The following is a 22565-nucleotide window of genomic DNA, read 5'->3' on the forward strand; positions in this document are numbered from 1 at the left end:
CCTTGCCCCTGCACTGGGGCGTCTAGGGGGTGGGGGGGTCGGATGGGGACAGAGCTCGCAGCATCGCAGCCACCTGCCCCATCAGCTGCCAGCAAGCCCGAGACAAGGAGGCGGCGGGAGCAGCGAGGGGAGGGATCAGGCACTTGCTCACACCCCTCGGCAGCAGGGGGAGAAATCTTCGATGTCCCTTTTCTTTTTGTCTCTTGCCGGCTGCTGCCGAGAGCCGGCGGCGGGCAGAGCGGCCCGGGGAGGGGGGTTTCTCTCGCAGGTTTGCAGCCCAGGTTGATGCCGCCGTTGTGAGCCCCCTGGGCAGGCCGGGCCGGCTCGGCTCCGCTGCCCCGGGAGAGCCGGGGAGGGCTCGTGCGGAGCTCCCCGGGCTGCCGCTGCTGGTGCGTGGCTGCAGCGGGGCGGAGGAGGGCAGCAGCGAGAGGCATCCCTGAAATCATTTTCATTTCTCCAAATCTGCCTCTTTTTTTTTCTTTTTTTTTTCCTCTTTTTTCCCCCTCCTCCTCTTCCCTCCGGGTCCAGAGGAGAGCCGCGAGGGGGGCGGGAAGCACATCTGCCTGGCAAATAAAGATAAGCAGTGCCAGCCCCCAAGCAAAGCAAAGCAAAGCGAAAACCCAATGTAACAACTCAGGAGAAAAAAAAAAAAAAAACCCAAACCAAAACAAAACCAAAAAAAAGCCCTTTCAGCCAAAGGACTTTGGAAATAAGGGATCGCAGAAATTGCACTAAGGGAAAAAAAAAAAAAAAAAACAAAAAAAAGAAAAGAAAGAAACCCAGCCAGCATGGGCCAGCCTCTCTTCCCAGCTTGTACTTTGTGTTGTGTCTCCTTTTTCCCAAGGTAATTGCAGTCTGCCGAGAGGGAGTTAAATGGGATTAAAAGACCCGTGTAAGCCAAAGGACCCAGAAGAGAAGGAGGAAGGAGGTGGCCGTCCGGGCCGGGGGGTGTCTTTGGCACGGCCGAGCCCCTTAGAGAGCCAGAGAGCCGCGCTCCTGGGAAGGATGCACCCACAGCCCGGCCGGCTCCCCCCGGTCTGATGGATCCCTGCGAAACTCGCCCGGGAGAGACAATGCACTAAACGTGATGGAGCCGGGAGCAGAGCCGGTCTCCAGACTCCGAGCAGCGGCGGCCAGGGGGTGAGTACAAACTCCCGACTCTTCCCCCGCGTCGGGAAGGGCCGGGAGAGGAGCTCCGCTGCCGCGTGGTGCGGGTCGGGTCGGCTCGGGTCGGGCTGCAGGGACGCGCGGGGCCGGGGCGCTGGCCCCGGGCTGCAGGGGAGAAGGAGGCTGCCAGCCGGGCCTCCCCCTGCTGCATAGGAGCAGCTCCCAGCCCTGCTGAGACGCGGAGCGCTGCCCCCGCGGAGCCTGCAGCCGCGGCAGGCCCCCCCCCGGCCGGGGGGCCCCACGCGGGGACGGGGAGCCGGCAGCCGCGGCAGCTCCCCCCCGAGCAGGGGGCCACGCGCCGGGGATCCGCGGGCCGGGGGTGTCTCCGCTCAGCGCGGCCGGGGCCAAGGAAGGGTTAAGGCGCGGGTTGCGTTGTCGGATGTGATGATGATTTACAGACACTCCCTTGGCGCGGCCGGAGCCTCTCGCCTGGGCAGAGTTGTGTGCTCGCAGCCGGGCTGCCAAGGGGGGTGTGATCTGGGGGAGGGGGAGGCGGAGTGTGTGCAAGCCCCCCATCCTTCTCGGGGCGCTCTGCTGGGCTTCACCCTGCAGTCAGCTTGCAGCTTGGGGGTGCCCAGGGGAGTGAGGGGGGCTCAGCTCCTTGGGGCTCAGCGCAGGGAGGCTGTGGGGCAGATGGGGTGCTTCCCCCACAGGCTCTGCCAAGCTCCCATTGCCCGCGTGCTTCTGCACTGAATTGTAAATGTTCCCTCTGGGCCCAGAGCTGGCTGCAGCCTGTCTAGAGATGCTGGTGCCTGGCGTCCGTCTCCCAGTCGCACCCTCTTCTTCGGGCTGGGTGTGGGTTTGAGCGAAGCATCCTCTGGGCGGGGGTCTGAGCTGCCGGTCAGGAGTGGAAGAGCAGGAGGGAGATGGTTAGCCAGGGCTGACCCACTAAAGTTGGCCTGTGACAAGGCAACGGGAAAAGGCCTCGGGTGGAACAAGGCAAGGTCGCTGTTCTGGGCTTGAGCTTGTCAGCGTGTTAGGGGAGCGCCCTTAAAGGGGGCAGAAAGATGCTGCTTGAATCCAAAGGAGAATCCGGATACCACTGAGGAAGCGGCTAGTCAATCAGGAACCCAGAAGCAGGGACAAGAGACTGCAGCATGGTAGCTCCCCGAGCGGAGCGCCCTTCACTCATATTCTAATGTATGACTATCCCAGGACAGCCTTTTGCACACGCTAATATAGCATGAGACTCCAGCCTGGTCCTGTGACATTGTCTCAGCTTCTGTCCTTCCTGGCAAATTGCATGTGTATGTGCGTCTGTGTCATTTTTCGGTCAAATTATCTTTTTTTAGCTAAATACCTTGCGAACGCATTGCTGATTCTTTCTCTCCTCAGCAGAGGTCGCTTGCCACCCTTCACATTATCCCCCGATTTTTATTTGTTCATGTTTATATTTGCTCGGAGAAGGCTGCAACTAAAATATGCCATTTCCGCTGCTCACTGTATATATTGAGGCCTCTTGTCTTAGCAAGTATCCCCTCCCCCTGAGCATGCTTGTGTCTTTATCAAGGCATGATACTGACTGCGTGCTCATTCTCAAAACGGTTTAGTTCATTCACATCACAGCACTGCTCTACAATGGGACCGTTTTTGTGCACCCACACGCTGTGCTGGTGGTACCAGTGCAGTCCAGTGCCCCTAAAGTACCCCTTGCAGAGTGGCCAGGATTCTTGTCAGCAGCTGGGGAGGGCAGTTATGGCAGATGGAGTCTGGAGGACTAGCTCAGCCAGCACCTATGCTATGGAGAAACAGTTGTAGGATTCCCCGAGTGGAGCTGAAGGCTTCATCCCAGCCCCGATAACCAAAGCTTGTAAAATCATGAGGACATCCAGCATCATTGCAGGCTTTACAAGCTTAAGGGGCTCCTTTTGATGGTGTGTTGCAATGGTTTTTCAATGTACACCAGCTTTCTGAAGCCACAGAGCAAGTTTTCATACTCTGTCGCTGATTGATTATGACTGTGTCCAGGCCATGAGAATTTCATGGTCCTCAGCCATAGCTACATTTGCTTGATTGCACCCACATTGCACAAGTGCCAACTAACGACGACGGAGGAGGATTGCCTAATGTTTCTGGAGGCCTCTGCTGCCTGCCTGCTCTCTGTCCCGGCACTTCTGCACTGGCATCTTAGAGACACGCTTCTTTGTACTTGCTCACATCTGCTGGCCCTTCGTGTGCCAAACAAGCATACCTCAAGACTGACGTACAGTATTTACCTGCAGCCCTGGCTGCCACCAAGGCAGACTGTAATGCATCAATTACTAAGGAAACCTAGAAAGCCCATTTTGGGTGCCAGCTTATATGTAACAGGAAATTACTGCCCCAGGCATTTTACGCAGGCAATTCTGTGATAAATTCTGGCAAAACTGGACAGACTAAACAACAGGAGTAACACGCTGAGCCTGAATGGAGAGTGTTCACTGGACAGTCTGAGATAGGGAGGCATGAGATCTACCTCTGCAGGCTCTTATATGGGCCCGGGTATGGTAGTAGCCTCAGGGTAGGATGGACATTCAGAAGAACAGCACATTAAGCAGGGATTTCAGAGATCAGAGCTTCCATCCCAGGTTGGCTGTGTCCCTGTGCTCAAATCATCCAGTCTCCCCTCTACCTTGATGCCGTCTCCATAAAAGGTGGGGAAGAGCTCCCTATAACACAGGGGCATTGTTGAGGTTGTGCATGGATAGCTGTGAGGTGCTCAGTTACTGGATGACTGTATAAATGCCAAGTGAAGGTGCTCAGGGAAAGAAGGTGAAAAGATACTGTACACACTTTATTTCACTGTGCTACACATATTGGGGGCACAGCTATACATGACAAGCATTTAGTTCGGTGAAAATGAGAACAAATAGGAATTCTACATGCTTCTATCAAAGTCCATTCACAAAGTCAGAGTGCAAAGATGGTTGTTGGAAGAACAGAATAGAAGTGAGATGACAGAACACACTCAGCACTGAAGGGCTCCGGTTACATAATTTAGAGCCCAAAAGCAATGGGCTTGTTTTATGATGTCACTTCACACAGTAGCAAAGTCAATAGCCCAGGGAGGTAATAATGCTGAGCAAAGAGGAGCTCAAATAAAAAGGCAGCAGCAGACGAGCCCATGTCTAGAACATATTTGCTGATTATCTAAATGGCATTTGAGATTCAACAAAATTAATCTGCCGTGCCTGCACGCAGGAGCTCAGAAAACGGGTTATCCTTCAAGTCAGCTGCACATGAAGAGTTCGGCACTGTACGTATCTGCTCCACATGCCTAGGAACCTCAAACTCAATGGTAAGGGCAAAAAACAAAACTTTGAGGAAACGGCATGTGCTCGTACTACAAAAAAAATCATCTCTGCTACACAGAATGTACCCAAGTCTCTGGAATATACGAGCAACAACATTGAGGGATGTACCAGTCCTGGCCTGTCAAGAAAGCAAAGCTCAGGTTTGAAATACAGAATATCCTTGGACAAGTGGTTCAAATCCCATCTGAATCAACTCAGCCCCACAACTGCAGCCTCTGGATGAGATGTTAAAATAGATGGTCCTGCGTGCTGTGTGTGGATGGTACCTAGCTTAAACTGTAAGAGAAGGATTAACAGCATGTCTTCTTCTCTGTCTGTGTGCTGCACGTATGCCACATTGTGTACCAAAGAAAGCTGCTGTGTAGTCGTATGCTGTTTAAATAGCACCTAAATGGGAGCTGCAGAGGAAACAAGTAAGATAGATACCCTTTTTCAGAATGGTTGATAACTATGCCTTCAGGAAAGCAAAGCATCTTTGCAGTGCTTGTGATCTGCTGAAATGCTCTTGCCAGCATCCAAGGCCCACCCCTGTGTGAATATGATTTTTGTCTTTCATCGTACTCCGTTAGATCACTCTTCCACTGGGGCGGGGAGGAAGGTGGCATCCCTTAAAGGAAGAGGCAGCTTTTTGGTCCATGATAACTAGATAAACATTGCCAAAGCTCTGAAAGGACTTCAGAGACAGCACTAATTGCATTTTTATTCTGAATTAAAATTAGATTTGGTGGAAAGCTCAAGAAACCCTGGGAAGTGCTGTGCTATATCACACAAGCATTCAAAACTGGGTGGTGGGGAGGAGCGATGGGGCTCCAGATCATCCACAAGATGAGTTTCTGTCTGGCCTGATTTCTCACCCACACTATTCTCTTACCCAGAGATGTTGGAAAAAGGGCCCTTCCAGACAGTTTCTCTTGGTACTCCCTGCAGCATGTTGCCAGCAGTTAGCTGACATCATAAGAACATAAAAAATGCTATTTACTGGGTCAGACCATAGGTCCATCTTACCCAGTTTCCTTGGTCACACGCTGGCAGAGAATAGATGCTCAAAGGGAGAGTGAACTGGGTAAGAGGTTTTTCCACTGTACTTCTCTCACATACAGCCTCCAGTATTTTAGATCTAGGAAGTTCTGATTCAGAGGCTACATCCCTGACTCCCGTGCTCAGTAGCTAGTGATGCCCCTTCCCTCCAAGAATGTCTCCAATCCCTTTTTGAATCTGGCTCAACTTTCAGCTTCCACAGCATCTGGTGGCAATGAGTTCCATGCTTAATTCCACACATGCCCCTACACTGCCGTTGTTACTGCACCATCATTTGGTACAGGCAGTCCTCACCTTAAGACATTTTGAGTTACAATGGACGGCGCTTACGACGTTTATAAATTGACACCCTGTTTCGACTTTGACGTCACTTTTGACTTTACGACGCTTGATCTGACGCCACGCCACACCAGCGAACAAGTTCACTGCATCGCCAGTCTCCCTGGAGAACATCTGTCCAATCTTCCTTGGACACTTTCTTTAAGAAAGCAGACAAGAGTCCAGGAAAACCTGCAGACAAGACTCCTGAGAAGACTCCAGCCAAGAGCCCTTCAAAAAGTTCAGCAAAGTCACCTCAAAGCAGTCCTTCCAAATCAATATGATTGCTATTTACAATATAAATACATTAATGTAGCTATATTACTCATCTGTCATTGATTGAGTACAAAATTCTGGGCTATTTTTGGTGAAAATAGGGTATCGGGCCTTGGTTCAGGAGCCAATCCCCCATTTATAACATTGGTTCCTATGGGAAAATCCATTCTGAGTTATGACGTTTTGACTTAAGAAACGGTTTTCAGAAACCAGTTGTGTTGTAAGTCCGAGGACTGCCTGTACTTCCTTTTGGAAGTACTAAACGATGCGCAGTAACAGCCCAGACTGAGCCATGCCAGCAGTGCAGGAAGCAACTTGCTATACTGAGGGAGTGCATTGCTATGGGGATGTAGTGGTGGTGTCATGGTTTTTGCCCACGGACGCTATGTCGCTGTAGCACATTGCTATGGCAATGTAGCGTTGTGTGCAGATCCGCCCACTGAGTGAAAAGGAACTTCCTTTTATTAATTTTAAACTTACTACCTACTAATTTCATTTTGTGTTCTTGTGTTGCAAGAGAGAGTAAATAATAAATTCTGATTTAGTCTCTTTATGCAAGTTAGCGGGCACGTCTACACGTCACGGGAATGGTGCAGTAGACTAATTCTACTGCACATTAGCACAGCACGGAAAAAAGTGCTACTGCGCAGTAGAATTAGTCTATTGTGCGTTAGCGTCACTTAAAAAGCATGCACCGGCGCTAATGCACAGTAACGCCGAGTATGGCGCATTAAGCTACTACCTGTAATTACAGGTACTAAACTTAATGCGCCGTAATTACAATACATTAATGAATGTGTAGATGTGCCCAGTATTTTGTAAACCCTTAGCACATGCTCCTTTAATTGTCTCTTTTCTAAACTGAATAAGCCTGGCCTCTTTGGTCTCTCATTCGGAAGCCCCTCCATGCCACTAATCATCCTTGTTGCCTTTCTGTGGACCTTCTCTAGTTCTTCTGTATCCTTTATGCCCCTGCATGTGTCTCCCTTTCCCCTGGTTCTGTCTCTCTCTCAGGAGACACTCACAATGAATTGTAAATTCTCTTCTTTAAAAAGGGTTTGTAAATACTTAATATTCCAGACCCGCACATTCATAGCTGTTCCTTGCTTAAGAGCTCGTACATGCTATTAGCGGAGACCAAACTCCTTCTTCACCTACTGAACCCCAGTAAATGCTTTCTAGTTGGTTCCAGGCTTTTTTGACTTCTTATGAGAGCATAAACACTCGAGGGGACTCTCCAGCTTCCCTGGCAGGAGGGGGAGGCCGTGTGGAAGGGTCTGGAGACAGCAACGGTTGGCAGAGGCTCCCTGGGAGGAGAGGGGCAATGGGGGTCCGCAACAGAGGGAGCTCGTTGTGACTGGGGGAGTTCGACCCTGGGAGATTTTCACGGGAATTTTTAGGAGGGCTAGGTGCTAGTCTGAACGTAGGGTACGAATTTTGTCAATTTGTCTTCCCATACTCCATTGTCAAAGCATTTGGTCACTTTTCCTGTGTTTTTGACCATTTGTTCTTCATTGAAATAAACCCTTTTCTTTGGTTGGGGGTTTATTGGGGGGGGAGGGGTTGGAGGGGGAGTTGTTTCTTTACTCAAAAGCCTATGGTGAACCCTGCTTTCTGGGCAAATTAATAACCTGGCCATGCCCATTCAGCAGTGGGGGAATGCTAAGCTTGCACAAGTCCAGGGTGTATCTCTGGGAGCGCCCCGACACCTCAGGGTTTTGTCACAGTACCTGTCTCGAGGCAAATTGAATGCTATATCACTGGCCTTTCAAAAAAGCAACTTGCCGCCAACAATTGGTTGTCATTACATAAATGATCAGATGAATATTGGGTTAGGGTTGTAAGACAGAATGCTAGCAAGGGAGAATGGGGTGTTTATAAGTCAGTGTATGTAGGCTGAGATTTTCAGTTCTAACCGGATAAAGTTTAGGCGCTTAAGAAGTGTGGCTTCTGACATACTGATGGAAATACTGATTTAGTCCTTTTGAAGAACACTTCTCAACAGCCAGATTTCTGCCTAGTCCTTAGTGCAGCAGACGTCACTGCTCCAAAGGGCTGAAGGGAACTGGATATTTTGTTCTGCAAGAATTTTTAAAATTAAAATAATAATAATAATAATTCTCAGACTACATCAAGACAAAAAGTCAATCTGAAAACATTTTCTAAACATACAAACCAAAGACCAATAGTTTGGGTTACTCAAAACATTGGTAATTATTATCTTTTTTCACCTTCAATTTTTTTGTTTTAGTTTAAATGTACCTATTTTTTTTTAACCTAATGTCTTCTTGATTTGGAAAAATGGAACTTTTTATTTTATGGACAGTTTGGACCATTTCAGAATTTTGTTCCAAGACTCTTGTTTGAGTTGAGGAAATTTGTTGAAACCAAGCACATTTTACACACAGTTTTGGTTTTAACAAACAGCATTTTCTGTTGATAAATTCCCAAACACATCTGCTCTTAAGTGGTCGGACCATCTTTTTTAGCGGTGCCATCGTCCTCGCTGTAGCAATGCATTGTTATATTGCAGTATCCAGGAGGTACAAAGAACTGATAGTGATCAAACATTCTCTGCATGCTTTTTTTTGCCCTTCAGACAGTTGCCTTCTACATGGCACATACTAGTAAGGGTTCCTCAGAAAGGGAGATGATTTTATACAGACTGCACAGAGAGACACGACTAACTCCTCTCTTGGCGCTAGGGGCCCATCAGACTGTTACTTTGAGAGTTTGACCTTTAACCTTTGTTGCAAAAGTGATGACTGGCTGCAAAGGCTGGAGGCCAAGGGCTTGATCTGGCACACCACTAAATCACAATTTCCCTTGTCTTTAATGAGGATAGTGGCAGATGCAAGTCACTCCTGTTCAGAGTCCAGCCCAAGGCCCGTGATCCTCTTTAAATCCTGAAAGCAGAACATAAGTGGTTCATAGGTCTTGGGGTGTGTTTTTCACCTGGTTTTTGTAAAGGTTTGCAAAAACCAAATAAGGTGCCTTTGGTTGTTTCTTATAGCTGTGGCATACTCAGCACTCAGAGTTAAACTACTGAAAACATTATCTGTCTTGCTGACTGGTATTGTTTTGCTATTTACCCTGTTTGACTGTATCCATCTGCTATCTCTTGACTTCTACTTTGATCTTACGCTCTTTGGAGCAAGGATCAGTTTTCTGTCCTGTCTTTGCACAGTGATTGATACCAGGGAGGTATGGGCCTTGACCTGGGTTCCTATGCACCGGCACAATATAAATGATAAGTACCCATAGTGGGGTAACTGTTGTGAAAGACACTATGAAAATCACTAGTGGTGGGATGAAGTGGAGATATTGGAAAAAGGTGAACTTGATAACTCTATATAAGGAGACATTTTTTCTCTTTATTACTGCTAGTCAGATTGCTTATGCAATCCTGTCACCAGAGTTGTAACGGAAAAAAGCTCACGTTATAAAAAACCTGCAATAATTAACAGCCCCCATCGGTCACGGATCTGCCATTTGGAAGCAGCTTTCACTTTTTCCATTAAGTTGGTCTATTTTGCCAAAGTGCTTTTCTTCAATGTTTTGGCACTTGTCCCTGTTTCAGTCTTGTACAGTATTGGCTAAGGAGTGCAGCAGTAAACCCAGTGCCAGCTGGATCCTGTGCTGTGAATCCATCTCCCCAGTCCGTGTCTCAAATGGAATTACATGGGAGATCTCCCCTAAAGCCCGCTCCCCTGCCTGGGTTGGTCAATTGGAAAGCAAGGAAAATTGGAAGCAAGCTGTTAGTATGTGTGTCCGTGGGGTTCTCCGCACCTCTGCCTCTTTCAGTGTTAGCAGACTTCAGCTTGCTGTGCTGTGACTTGTGGCTGGATTGTAGCCTGCCGAGCACTCTAAAAGCAATTGCTTTTGTTCTCTCCTGTGTATAGATCCAGAGGCTTCATCTTTCTTAGGAAACCTGGTCTTAACTCATGTGATGTCATGTGGTAGGTCAAAGGACTTATCACTGGAGTGAGGGCAAGGTGGTCATACTCTTAATGCATGTTAGCAGGGGAGGTAAATCAAGGGTCCCCATAGTCTGAATTTGACCTGCCAACACGTGTGGAAGCTACAAACTGTCTTATCTTTGCCAAAATTTTACCTCCTGTTAGGGGAGACGCATGCACCACTCAGGCTAAAGGATCTTTGAGCTTGCACATCTTGGATGTGTCTGTGTAGCCAGCCCCATGCTTAACTGGCATGTTTAGTCACATCTGAGTTTAACAAGAGTTTGTTTTGGTACAGAGCCGCAGAAATGAGGGTTGTGTTCGTGCACTGGGTGCTGGCCCTTTTACAGTGATAGGAACGTAGGGTTGGAGACTTATTTTCTACTCCACCCCCACCCCATTTTAAAGCAGAATTAAGTACAACTTGAAAGGGGTAACAGGTCTCCCAAATGCAGCTGCTCATGCTAAAACCCAGAGGGTACATCTACACGTGCAATTAATTCAAAGCAATAAACTCAGAAGCAGTTTGAGCCAGAGTAAACTACTCCTGGGCACAGCATCTACTTGTGCTCCCAGAACAGCAGCAATTTGAGCCAGGGTGGAGCAGTTTAAGCCAGGGCTGGGAGCATGGCGGGGTATCCCCGGGCTCTGGGTGGTAGTGTTGGGAGGTGGCAGGACTGGCTGGGGCACATGGGTGCTTGCAAATGCGGAGCCATGTGGCTAGGCGGCAAGCAGGAGTCTGGCCCCCTGCTGGCTCAACCACCCGGGAATAATTTCCACCCGCGGTCAGGGTCTACACGTGCATTTAACTGCACACTGCACAATTACTGTCACCGACTACTTTCTTACAGCAGCATCAATTAGTTTACTGCGGCCTAATAGTGGAGCATGTGTAGGCGATGATGCTTTACTCTGCAGCTAATTAGTCTGCTCAGCAGTGAAGCATATGTGTAGACATTGCCACAGAGATTGAAATCACTTCAGTTGCATAATGGAGCCAGAAAGCAGTCAGATATCTCCACTGGGAGTTCCTTTGACATAGGGAGAGCTCCCTGGCTAGTACATTGCTAACATAATGATGGAGCAGGAGGGTGTGGCTAGAGTGTACTGTGCTTTGGCTAGTCCAAGCTACCAGATGGCCTATTCGGATCTAAGTTACAGAAGCCTACAAGCTTTTGGAAGGCACAACTCAGATTCAGGCTGGTAGAGACTGCAAAAGAAGGTTATAGTCCATGTCCTCCATTTCCCAGCCAACATAGGATTATTCCTCCAGTCTTGAAGTATAGCAAGTAATGGGATTCATGCATGGATTTCTATACTATTGCCATTAGGCCAGATTCTCCAGCTGGTGTAAATCATTGTCATTTCATTGTAGTCAGTGGAGTCACAGTGAGGAGTTGGTCCAACGCACAAAAAAATCACCACTTACAATCTCTTGTGCAAGAGTTGAAACTCAAATGCGGGAGAAAACCAAGATACTGAGCTATACAATTAGCTGAATTTGCCAGTTCTGAACAGGGTGTAACTCATCTCTCACTCCCACCACCCCCCCTCCTCCTATCTACAATATTGGTCTGTCTGAAATGAAGTCGTAACCAATGAATGATCCATGGTTTTTCTTCCTCTTGTAGAGGATTTTGTTTAGTTTACATTTTTGTCTGGGCTCCTCCAGCTGCCTAATGGCCTTGCTACTTCAATCAGGCTATTAAATCTCCTCTTTGGAAGCTGAGAGAATCTAATCTCATAACTTTCCACTGACAGTTTTAAGTGAACTTAACCAAGGAGTTTCTTATGCTTTTCATTATTTTGATACAGATCAAGGAATTTGTGGGGCAAGGGGTGGTTTTAACTACGTTTTCTGGTATAGTCTTTCCTTCTAACTATCATTTTCACTAGCACCCAGTAGCTTAACATTTACCTAATGGAAAGGTTTGCCAAATGCAGTTTCACAGGTGTGAAACACAATCTTCCAGAGAGCTGCCTCCATGTAGCTTGAAATGCCTCAAATCCTGTGTGGGGCTTTTTGTTTTTGGTTTTCCACTGGTAAGGAGGATTTCCCTACTCATTGAACTAATGAGAAACACATTAGTGGCAGGACTCCAACTCGGCTGGGTATCGGAGGGTTAACATGCTGTTGCCTCTCCTTGTTTCCCTTCTTTCCAAGAAAATAAATCAATTCAGACAGGATTTGTCAAAAAAGAAAAGGTTCTAAATGAGTGAACGAGCACTAGGCTTCACATTTGGTTTGCTCAGATATAAAAGGTAGCTTACATGTTGCTTGCTATACAGCATCCTAGTCCATCCACAAGCACATTCTTGTCATGTCTCCTCCTTTCTCCTCACTTGAAATTATTTTTCCAGCCTCTTGAATTCTGGTGTTTTATCCCGGACGGCACGGGAACTAGCAAAAGGCTTTGGTGGAGAAGTGATGAGTGGAGACTGTGATTGCTGTGTCTCAAAGCAGTGGTCTGGTCCTGATTCATTGCCCAATCAAGAAAGTCAAAGGAAGCCCTTCTGTTGAAATCATCTGGCTTTCAACCAGGCTGTCAAGTGCCAGCGTGATGTTCCAGTAAAAAGCAAGCAGTCATTTCTGCTAGGTTCCTGTTCTCTAGCCCCTTGCAGTCAGTGGGAACACCAATCCTGCGTTCATTTGGTTTATGAGTGATTCCTTATGCAGCACAAAGTCTTTAGCAGTCAGAGCCCGGTAATGCATTTTAATTATAAATATGGTAAAAACAAGAAACTGACCCTTTTTCTTCTTTTCCAATGTTTAGGGGCTCCCTCTTTCTCTGGACCATTTTATATTTTACCTGTTTCCTGGGAGTCACACAGGGAAGTCCTGAAGGTAAATTATACTTACTTATTTATTCATTCATTCATTCATCCCCCCTTCCCTAAAAAGGAATGGTGTAAAGGAATTATAACCATAACTAAGGCATTTGGTTTCAGTCGAAGGAACTTCTAATCAAGATCCCAGTGTGCAGAATTTAATGAGTTTACTGCTGAGGATTTAATTATTGGCCTGTGTCAGCTCTACAGATAATATACATGATACCCAGAGCCCAATTTTTAAAGGCATTTAAAACTTCCTAAAGATATAGATTGGTGTCTAGTGGTATTTGAGGAAAAGCTCCCATGTGCCAAACTCCTTAGACAATCCCAGTAGACATCTCCCTGCATCTACTGGCATTGAAATGCCTTTAAAATTGGCCCATTGAGCCTTTCATCTAATGGTCTTGGTCACAAACAAATTAAGCATCCACTGGAGGCTGGTAAATATGATCAACCTGGTTGTACAGACAAGGAACCAGAGTCAGAAAATAGGAAGGGACGTGTCCAAGAAACTTGTCCATATTTGAAGCATACCGTGAAATTGCCTGCTGTTCACATATGTGAAAGCTTGCACTTTTGTGCTTCTTGAGGTACATCAAGCGATGTTACTTGCATGAGGTGATGCTGACGGTGCAGTGTAACCCTGATGTTCTCCAAAGCTGTGACAGGTGATGTATTGTTGAGGCCAAGAGTTCTAGTCTAGTGCATCCAAACCTGGGCTCTCACTTGCCAAAGTGCATCCCAAGGTATGATTCAACTTATACCCAGACATTGGCAGGGGCATAGGTACATCTGGTTTTCATCTCCTTGTTCACACTAGGTCAGGCCTTTTCTTCTTTGGTTTAATCTAATTCCTCATCCTTCATAGTTGCATTTGCCCTTCACTTGGGAAAACAGGCGGTTTCCTTTAAGGTACCATTGGTCTTCAGTGAGCCAGCACACAGAATGATGCAGAAGAAGATGATGTTTATACCACACTTCCCCATGAGGAAGCAATTGCCGAGCGATCATGTACAGGACTACAGTCATTCCTGGTGACTTTATTGTATACAGGTTATGAGTTGTGTTAGAAGCAGATGCAGTACTTAGTATAAAAATGTGCATATTGATCACTGGTCAGGATTGCTGGAGAATCTGGCCGCTGTCACCTGCACCTCCATGCAATCCAATTTCCTTTTTATTTTCCCCTTTATCTTTCAGTGACTTCCCCCCTTTCTGCTACAGAGAGGGTTCATTTGGGGATGGGAAGGAAAATTCAAATGATTCATGACCTGCTTGAGCTGCTACTGAAGCCCATGCAGTTCTTTTATTTGACTTCACTGTCATGAGAGGGGCTTGTAAATTGTACATGCTAAATTTTCACATTTGTTTTCAAGAGATGGGGTTGTTTTGTTTTGTATTTCTCTATCCTAGTTGCTCATTCTTTTGAATAACTAGTAACCCAGCCAGGGAGCTAGGAATTTCCCTGGTTGATGTTGATAAAAAGATTTCTGTGTCCACAGCTGGATGGTAGAAACTGAACACCTCTCCAACATCTGTTTGTCAGGGAGCCACCTCCTGTATCTTAAAAATAGCAACACCTCCTCCACATGATTTACTCTGAGTGCAGGCTGGAATGGAATAACTTCCTCTGCAATCAGTAGGCAATAATAAGTGAACTAGCAGACTCCAGGCCTCTTAGGCTTCAAAACATGAAGGAAAAATAAAAAGTTGGTCCAAACTCAGCTGTACAGCAGCCCGTGGAGCAGTTTTTGCAGAACAAAACAAAAAAAAAAGACCTGCCCCTGCCATCAGCAATTTCAAAAAATGTAATATTTTCCAAATTCTGCCTCTATGCAGAGGAGGTGAACATCTGGCTGAATCACTTAGTCAAGCAGTTTTCAGACTGCGTTTTATGTTAACTTGTAAAAGAAGAACAAATCCTGTGTTTTAGCTCTTTTTGAATAGGCTTTTAGTGCTCTGTTTTTGGAGTCATGTTTATTGATCGTTTAACTCCCAGGATCATTATGGGATGTTGAAATGTTTTTGGCTCCTGCCATTCACATAAAATAAATTGTTTCATTTTGCTCACAGAAGAAGTCTTCCACTGTGTGTGATGATGCAGTGGAAATCCTGCCACTATGGTGTCATTTCTCTCCCGAGAACATCCAGCACGGCTGGCAGAGAAGAAAAGGATTGTTTCCTAACAACCAAAGGGAAAGTTTCTTCTGTCATTTGGATGCCCATGTTAAACTTTTAGGGGAGACTCATGTTGCAAGCAAATATCATTATTTTAGGTTATATTATTACTTGAGAATATAATGATGGGACTTGCAAAACTCATGTAAATTTTAATGCTGATGTGAAGGGAAGTAGAATTAGGCCAAAACTGTGTGTTTTTGAAAATCCCATCGTTATAGATAACAGGGGATGAGGGGTACCCCATACATTGGAAGGCAATGAAGTGCTACATAGAGGTTACAAATTCAAGGGCCAGTGGACCAGGTAAAGAACAGGTATAAATCCATGGAGCCTCAGTGATTCATGCCAGCTAAGGATCTTAGCAATAGCTTTTGAAATTAGAAGTTTATTCAACTAAATGTTGGATATAGGCACTAGATCTCAGCCAGTAGGATCCAGTAAATTAAGACTGATGTCTCTCCTGCTTTTTGGCTTTGTGTTTTGGTTTGTTATAAAGTTGACATGAGGGGAACAAGTTAAACAGCGAGCCTTTCTTTCAGGGTTGTGATTATTCAGCAATCACAACTGCTTATCACTTTATACATTATATAAAAATCCTCCCTCAGCTCCATCACACACTATATGGATAACACAGTTAGTTTCAAAGGGCTTGGAAATGGACAGCTTTAGGGAATTTATTTTAAAGCAACATGTCTTGATGAATTACCCTAAGAAGGAAAAGGCTTTGATAAACATATAACCAGTTAAAGAAGTCAAAGTTGTCACTTGGTCATCTTTCATTTTGCATTAGCTGATGATGTCTCGTGACCAGGGAACCTGGTTTTCCGTGATAAAAAAAATCATAAATTCTCGGATAAAAAATTGCAAATTCTTGGATAAAAATCCCAAAATCCGTGGTTAAAATTAAATGTTCCCCATAGCCCTGCTGATGTCCCTCACTCCCCCCCCACAACCCCCCAGCTCTGCTTGTGCCCCTTGCCCCCCACCCACAGCCCCTGCTCCCCAGCTGCCAGGGCTATGGGCCAGGGACCCAGGTCCACAGCCCCCTGCCCCCAACCTGCTCCCCCCAGATCTGGGTGGGGGGTGGGGGCAGGGCAGGTGTGTGCTGCCCCTGTGCACACAAAGGAAGTGTTGCCAGGGCAGCATGGAGCTTGCAGCGACGGGCAGCTTTCGTGCATGGGCCCGCTGTGCCCTGCTGCACCAGTTGCACACGCCGTGCTCCAGAGGGCCTGGGGGAGGGCAGCAGGGTGGCGAGTGCAGCATTTGCAACGCAGGGTTTGCAGCTGGCTGGACACTCTGGTCAGGGTAGGTGAGGTGTGCAGTCTCCCCGCTCCTGGCTGGAGTGCCTGGCTGGCTTCAAAACCCCCGTCCCAGCCAAAGTGTGCCCAATCTGGCTGCGGGCTGCAAGCCCCGCCACCCCTCCCCACCTCCCAGCTGGAGTGCCCGGCCGGCTGCAAACCTCCCCGCTCCCTTAGTCCCCAGCCACCTTGGGCACTCCGGCTGGGAGGGGGCGTTTGCAGCTGGCCGGGCACTCCAGCCGGGAGCGGGCAGGCTGCAAATCCGCGTTTTCTCTGATAAAAATGGGAAATCCATGGTTTTCTCTGTTTTTCTGTGGGAAACGGAAAACTTGGATCCCTGCTCATGACAGCCAGGACTGTATATGAAATCAGGATGGGATGTAGCAGCAGGCATGGACTGAGTGAACAAGAGCTCCAGACTGTGTGGCTGGACACAGGGTAGGAAAATCCACACAGCCCCCTCCACAAGGTCTGTTTTAACTAAACTTCATGCAGGCAGCCAGGATATAGCCCACATTTTTTTTAGCACCATTTTATATGGAGGCTAAGAAGGCAGTTGGATTTGTATTTCAAACAGCAGCAGCACCAGCAGAGCAGGAGAAACTTTGTTATGTCTTTGCACAGCTACCGAATGAATAACTCCCAAGAGCACAAAGTATTTCTGCCTTGTCACTGCAGTAGATCTCTAGAAGAGAACCTAAAAATACATCTAACAATTGGAAGCCAGAATTTAGCTCCTAGATCTAAGCAGAAAGTTTATTTCTTTAGGGCCAAATCCAGGACCCTTTGCAGTCCATGGCAAGGCTCCCACTTGACTATACTAGAGTCAGGATTTGGCCTTAAGCATTTGAAAGACCTCGGGAAAAGATCCAAAAGACAGAAGTGACTTTTAGGCTAGCTCTGTACACCATTCAGCAAACATGAAGGGCATGCTACCATTGCCGTGGTGGAAGAAATCCCTATTGTGTAATAGGAGAGGAGGCTGTCTGGGAACCAAGGACTTGCTGACTCAGGGAGAAACATCAGTATTAATCAATAGCACATGTTCATACAATAAATTAGCTTCTCAGCCTAGAGGTAACTGAAAGAAAATGTCCATCCTCTTTCACACTTCCCCCCTAGACATCTCTGCTGTAAAGCGAGCCTTAATGCCTTAAAAAAATAAAGGGGTGAGAGTGGAATCAATCGGTACCAGGCAAACTAAGTATTGATTTCCTTGTTCCAGCATACAAAAATGGTTGTGATTTGCCAGAGTCAAGAAACAGAGCAGCTCTCTCCACTCTTTTCCCTTCCTGGCCAGAGACCATTACAGGCCTTGGACTGGCTTGAGTTTTCCACTCTTCTAGTCAACGATGAGGAACTTTCTCTGTGCCAGTTCCACAAATACTAAGAACTGCGCTGGGTGTGTAACAGCGAAGGGTGACGGAGCCCACATGCCAAGGCCCGCTTCGGGGCATGTATTTTCCTGAGCAACCTTTGGATTTTCTTTTCTTTTTTTTTCCCCTGAAAGTCCTGTGACGTTAATTGATGCGTGTCTGTGGCTGGTGTTACTACCGTTCTCATTCTTAAAAGCTTGCCTTTGGATACAGATATTTGGATGGAGTAATCCAGGCGAGTCGCCCTCTACCAGAGCAGATTATTCACTGATAATTTAAAAAGGAAGATTAGCTGGCAATCAGGGGACAGGGAGTGTGCTTTTCAGTTATGTGTATGTAAAGGAAAATAAAACCTCTTGTCTGCCCAGTTTTGAGTAGCTACTTTCCCCGCTGAGCTAACAGAACAAAGGTAGAGTAACAGCGCTTGACATGAAGAGTGGAAACGGGATAAGAGCCTGAACTTCTTATGGCACCTATAGTGTTTAATAGGGGGGAAGCCAATAGGTTTTTGTAGCCATTAGAGCCAATAGTATTTACTAAAGAACCCAGTCACTTCTGTAGATCCCTATTGGTTGGTTTAAGCCTTCTATAGAAAGGTGTTACATTTTAGGGGCCTTCCTGCCATTGGGGTTGAAGTCAATGGAGCTATTCCATTGATTTGAGTGGGAACAGAGCTAGGTTCTAAAACTCTCTTATTTCCACCCCAGGATTCACTTCCAAGGCTTCTTCTATCCCCCCACACAGACCTTTTTCTTCCTTCCAAAACCTTGAACATCTGCTCAAGTTAAGCATTGCAGCCCAGTCAGAAGCCAGGAGTTTCTGCTGCTTGTTGCCTGTTAATTTGCCATACACTTGTAAGGCTGCTTTTACTGCAGAGCCAGAAGTCAAAGCGATACTGCCTACCTTGTGGGTCTACCAGAGTAGACTGGACAGATATTTGGCTGGGGTGATATGATCGCAGCACCCATTCCTGCCTGGGGAAGGGAGTCGGACCCGATGATCTGTTTAGGTCCCTTCCAACCCTAAGCGCTATGAAACTACGCCTTAGCCTGCTCATTACATGCCTTTTGCTTGACTAGTGGACCTCAGCTTATTCAGCTCCATCCCACTTTATTTCTAAAACACTTCATTTACTTGTATGGTTCCTTCAAGCTCTGCACGAAATGTAAACCTCTGAGATCATCCATTGTAACTAATGCCACAGGGCAAATTCTTCCAGGGGCTCAATTAAGTCTCAGTGCAGCTTTCTCATGCCACCAGCCATTTCTTTTTCTCTTGAAACATCACGGTGTCACCAAAGGCCATGAGTTCATTGCAAATGATGGTGCTTGTGAATCTGGAAAGATGAAGATAAGGGCCTTCACTCCAGAAGCCTCTGCAGAAAATAAACCTCCCTGCCTCAAATCAACATATTATTAAAAATGTCTGACTACATTGAATTATAATTCCACTTTTCCCATATGACCATAACATAACCAGTGTTAATCCCAAAGATTCAATCATATTGTGTGTAAGATTGGGATTTGGGAAAAAAAACTTTCATTCTGGGTGTAATGCTGTATTCACCTTTTGAAACATGTGGCACAGGTCACTGTTGGAGGCAGAACACTGGGCTAGATGGACTCTGCATCTGGTCCATTTTGTCGTTTCCTCCAAGATATTGTGACGATGTGCTTGCTTATAGACAGAAAATCAGGAAGAAACAGCTAGTTGCATCTATGGTCTGATTGTTTGAACCAGTTTGACTTGGGGGGAGTGTAGGGACTGCTGTTACTTCACTGCATTTAGGGACTGAGTGATCAACAATTCATTGGCATCCATGAAAAGACCTGAAGGGGTGTTGGACCAGGCTGTAATTCATGTACTCACATTCTGTTTCTATTTCTTTCAGATGTGGACATTCTTCAAAGACTGGGCCTGGCAGGGAAGAGGCCATCAAGCGGGTGGTCTTCAATGCGCTCAGTTCCTCAGGGGGTCATCCCTTTCAAATTGGGGGTCATCTTCACTCAGCGAGCGCGCATTGAAGCTCCCGTCAGCTCCATCTTTCCTGCTGCCTTTGGCACTGACTTGGCATTAGTGCTGAGCCTGTGCTCCCACCGCATCAACAATGCTTTTCTATTCGCTGTTAAGAGCAAGAAGAAAAAACTGCAGCTGGGGGTCCAGTTTGTCCCTGGGAAGATCATAGTGTACATAGGCCACAAGCGTTCTGTATATTTTGATTACAATGTTCATGATGGCCAGTGGCACAATATGGCCATTCACATCCGGGGGCAGACGGTCACTTTATTTACTTCTTGTGGGAAGCAAAGAATACATGCAGATTTGCATTTTAAAAAAGACGAGGCATTGGATCCACAAGGATCTTTCCTCTTAGGAAAAATGAACCAGCACTCAGTACAGTTTGAAGGTGCCATTTGCCAGTTTGATATTTATCCTTCCGCCAAGGCAGCTCATAATTACTGTAAATACCTGAAAAAGCAATGCAGGCAAGCAGATACCTACCGGCCGAATCTGCCTCCACTCATCCCACTCTTACCCAGGGATCCCAGTGCCTCCCCAAGGACCCCGCTGCAGGTTGAGTTCCCGCTACAGGGTTTGAAGAACCTGACCACTGTGATTCCACCATCAGAGCTTGACAAGGTCACCCCACCCCTCAAGACTCGGAAATCAGCTGCAGGATCTGTCACCCTGCTTCCATCTAAACAGCCATCACCAAGATTAACAACTAAAGCCACCAAGGTTACAGTGGCACGTTCTCCTCTTCCATCAGGTGCTCAAGTGCAGCCATCAGTCCGTTCGTTCCCTCAAACTACTACAGGAGCCCTCAGGATATCTCAACCCTCTCCCAGTGCAAGCTTGGAAAAGTCCTCCCTTCCCACGGCCAGGCATGTCCTGCCTTCTGGCCAAGACTCCACTGCTGCCAGCAGGAAAGAATCTGGGCAAGAAACCAAAAAGAAGATCCACCAAAAAACAACCCCTAAACTCTCTGAGATGCCCAGCACTGTAAAGCCAATGAGAAATAACATGGGGAACGCAACTAGCAGCATCCATTTCATTACCCTAAAGCAAACCGCAGAGAGCGTCACCAGTGGACCCATTCCAAAGAAGCTTTTGCCATTACCAACCAGGAAAGCGGATCCTACTACTGTTCCTTTCTTGCACACCAAACTGACACTTGGATCTCTTCATCCTAATTCCAGGACCAGTGTGCAAGTCTTCAACGTCACAACACCTGCTGCCACTGATGGGTTTCAGATCTTTGACCCCTTTGGACCTACCCTGTTTCCATTTTTACTCGGACTTCCAGGACCTAAAGGAGACAGAGGCCTCCCGGTAAGTCCAAGTTTTTAATAATGTATTTCTTCCTGGCACAGCCCCATGAATAGTCAGTGGTCAGTCAGATCTGAATTCTTGACCAGGGTCTGCTGTTCCCTCTTGAGCAAGGACTTGCTGAACCTGCCTTAGGCAAGTCCCTTTGCCTCTGCATTTCCACCGTCCCTTTTATGGAATAGGGGTAATGCTTGCCTTGCTCTTTTAAGTGCTTTGAGGTCTCTGCATGAAACTGCTACATCAGAGCAAAATATTTTTGTTTGCTAAAGAAGTGCCTGAGCTATAAAGTTTGTAACTGAATTTCTACAAGGTGGTACCCAGGGTTTGGGCCCATCCCTGCTCTAAACAAAGTGGATGTGATGCGAGCAGCAGAAGTCGATTGCTAATTTACTATAAGTGCATTCAGGCTGAGGCCTAACCTTCATTACAGAGTTCTGCTGGCAGAACTGAATGTGCATCTACACTGCAGCCTCCTCTGTGCCAGCGGTCTGACACCTCATCTGTCAAATGAGGTTACACTTCTGGCAGCTGGCACATGCAGACACTCCAACAACTTCTGGGGGCTGCCCTAGTCCATCAGCCACTGGTGCACTCCAGGGTACACTTCCCGCTGTGACAGCACAGGTGTTGGAAGTGGAGTCATGCAGTTTGGCTCCTGGGCAGCAGTGACTATACTATGTGCCACTATTGCTTGTTAAAGGTAGGTAAGTATAGAAAACCAATGGGGAACCCCCATGAAATGGCATTTGTCTCCTTCGCATCCCCCAGGGCTGGGGAGAGGCTCAGAAAAGCACCAAGAGTGACTGCTTTCACTTTGAATCTCCACTGTGTTTCAGTTATGCCACTCTGCAAAAGTACATTTTCCAGACACTCTGTGCCAGGTTTAACCAATACAACACAGTGCACATCCCTTTCAGTGCATGACAGCTTAGTAAAGCTAGTGAAGATATTACAAAACCAGCCAGTGAGCACAGGGTGCCATATATTAAAAATGTATTCTAGAAATGCTGCATGTTTTGCGTATCACAAAAATGGCCCGTCTTTGATATTTTTGTATGTAAAATGTATTAAAAATGCTGCTGAAGTAGGAACCTGGACGTTCTACAACAAGCTGGAAGATGATTTTTGTCTCTGCAGGCTTATTTTGCATTAGAGTATTACCTAGTGCCTCTTTTTCAGAATGAGTGATCTTTTGTGTTAGAAACTGCTTAAATAAGTAGTAAAATGTTAATTCCCACCTCCCCTCCCCCTACCCCCTTGCAATATCGCAATATTTCTGACTGGTTAAATACATAATCCTTTGAGGTGCTGAGCTCCCAGTGAAATCAAGCCCTCGTCTCTTAGCTGATTGATTGGAAAACTCTGTAGGTTGGGATTTTTAAAAGCACTTACAGGAGATGTGTATCTAGCAGTGGGAGTCTGGATGCCTTCACTTCTTTGAAAATTGAAGCCTAAAACCATGGATACAGGAACACATTAAACCAGGAAATTCCTGCT

At 46.7% G+C, this 22565-nt stretch overlaps 1 protein-coding gene across 6 annotated transcripts in view; it reads left to right on the forward strand.

The window, feature by feature from the left end:
- Positions 1 to 187: 187 nt before the first annotated feature.
- Positions 188 to 22565, forward strand: part of COL27A1 (collagen type XXVII alpha 1 chain) — a 227542-nt gene continuing 205164 nt past the window's right edge. For 2 of the 6 annotated variants that reach the window (XR_003095497.1, XM_025211220.1), the window contains exons 1-3: positions 429 to 1140; positions 12826 to 12896; positions 19630 to 21071. Coding sequence is in view for 5 of the 6 variants with exons in the window: in XM_025211220.1 (XP_025067005.1) it covers positions 1088 to 1140; positions 12826 to 12896; positions 19630 to 21071 (1566 nt within the window). In the remaining variant the exon portion in view is untranslated. Of the gene's footprint in view, positions 390 to 428; positions 1141 to 12825; positions 12897 to 19629; positions 21072 to 22565 lie in introns of those variants that run through there. The other 4 variants (XM_006029712.3, XM_025211219.1, XM_025211218.1 and 1 more) reach the window with 3 other exon arrangements.

The sequence above is a fragment of the Alligator sinensis genome, unplaced genomic scaffold (genome assembly GCF_000455745.1).
Source record: "Alligator sinensis unplaced genomic scaffold, ASM45574v1 scaffold388_1, whole genome shotgun sequence".
Taxonomy (NCBI): Eukaryota; Metazoa; Chordata; order Crocodylia; family Alligatoridae; genus Alligator; species Alligator sinensis.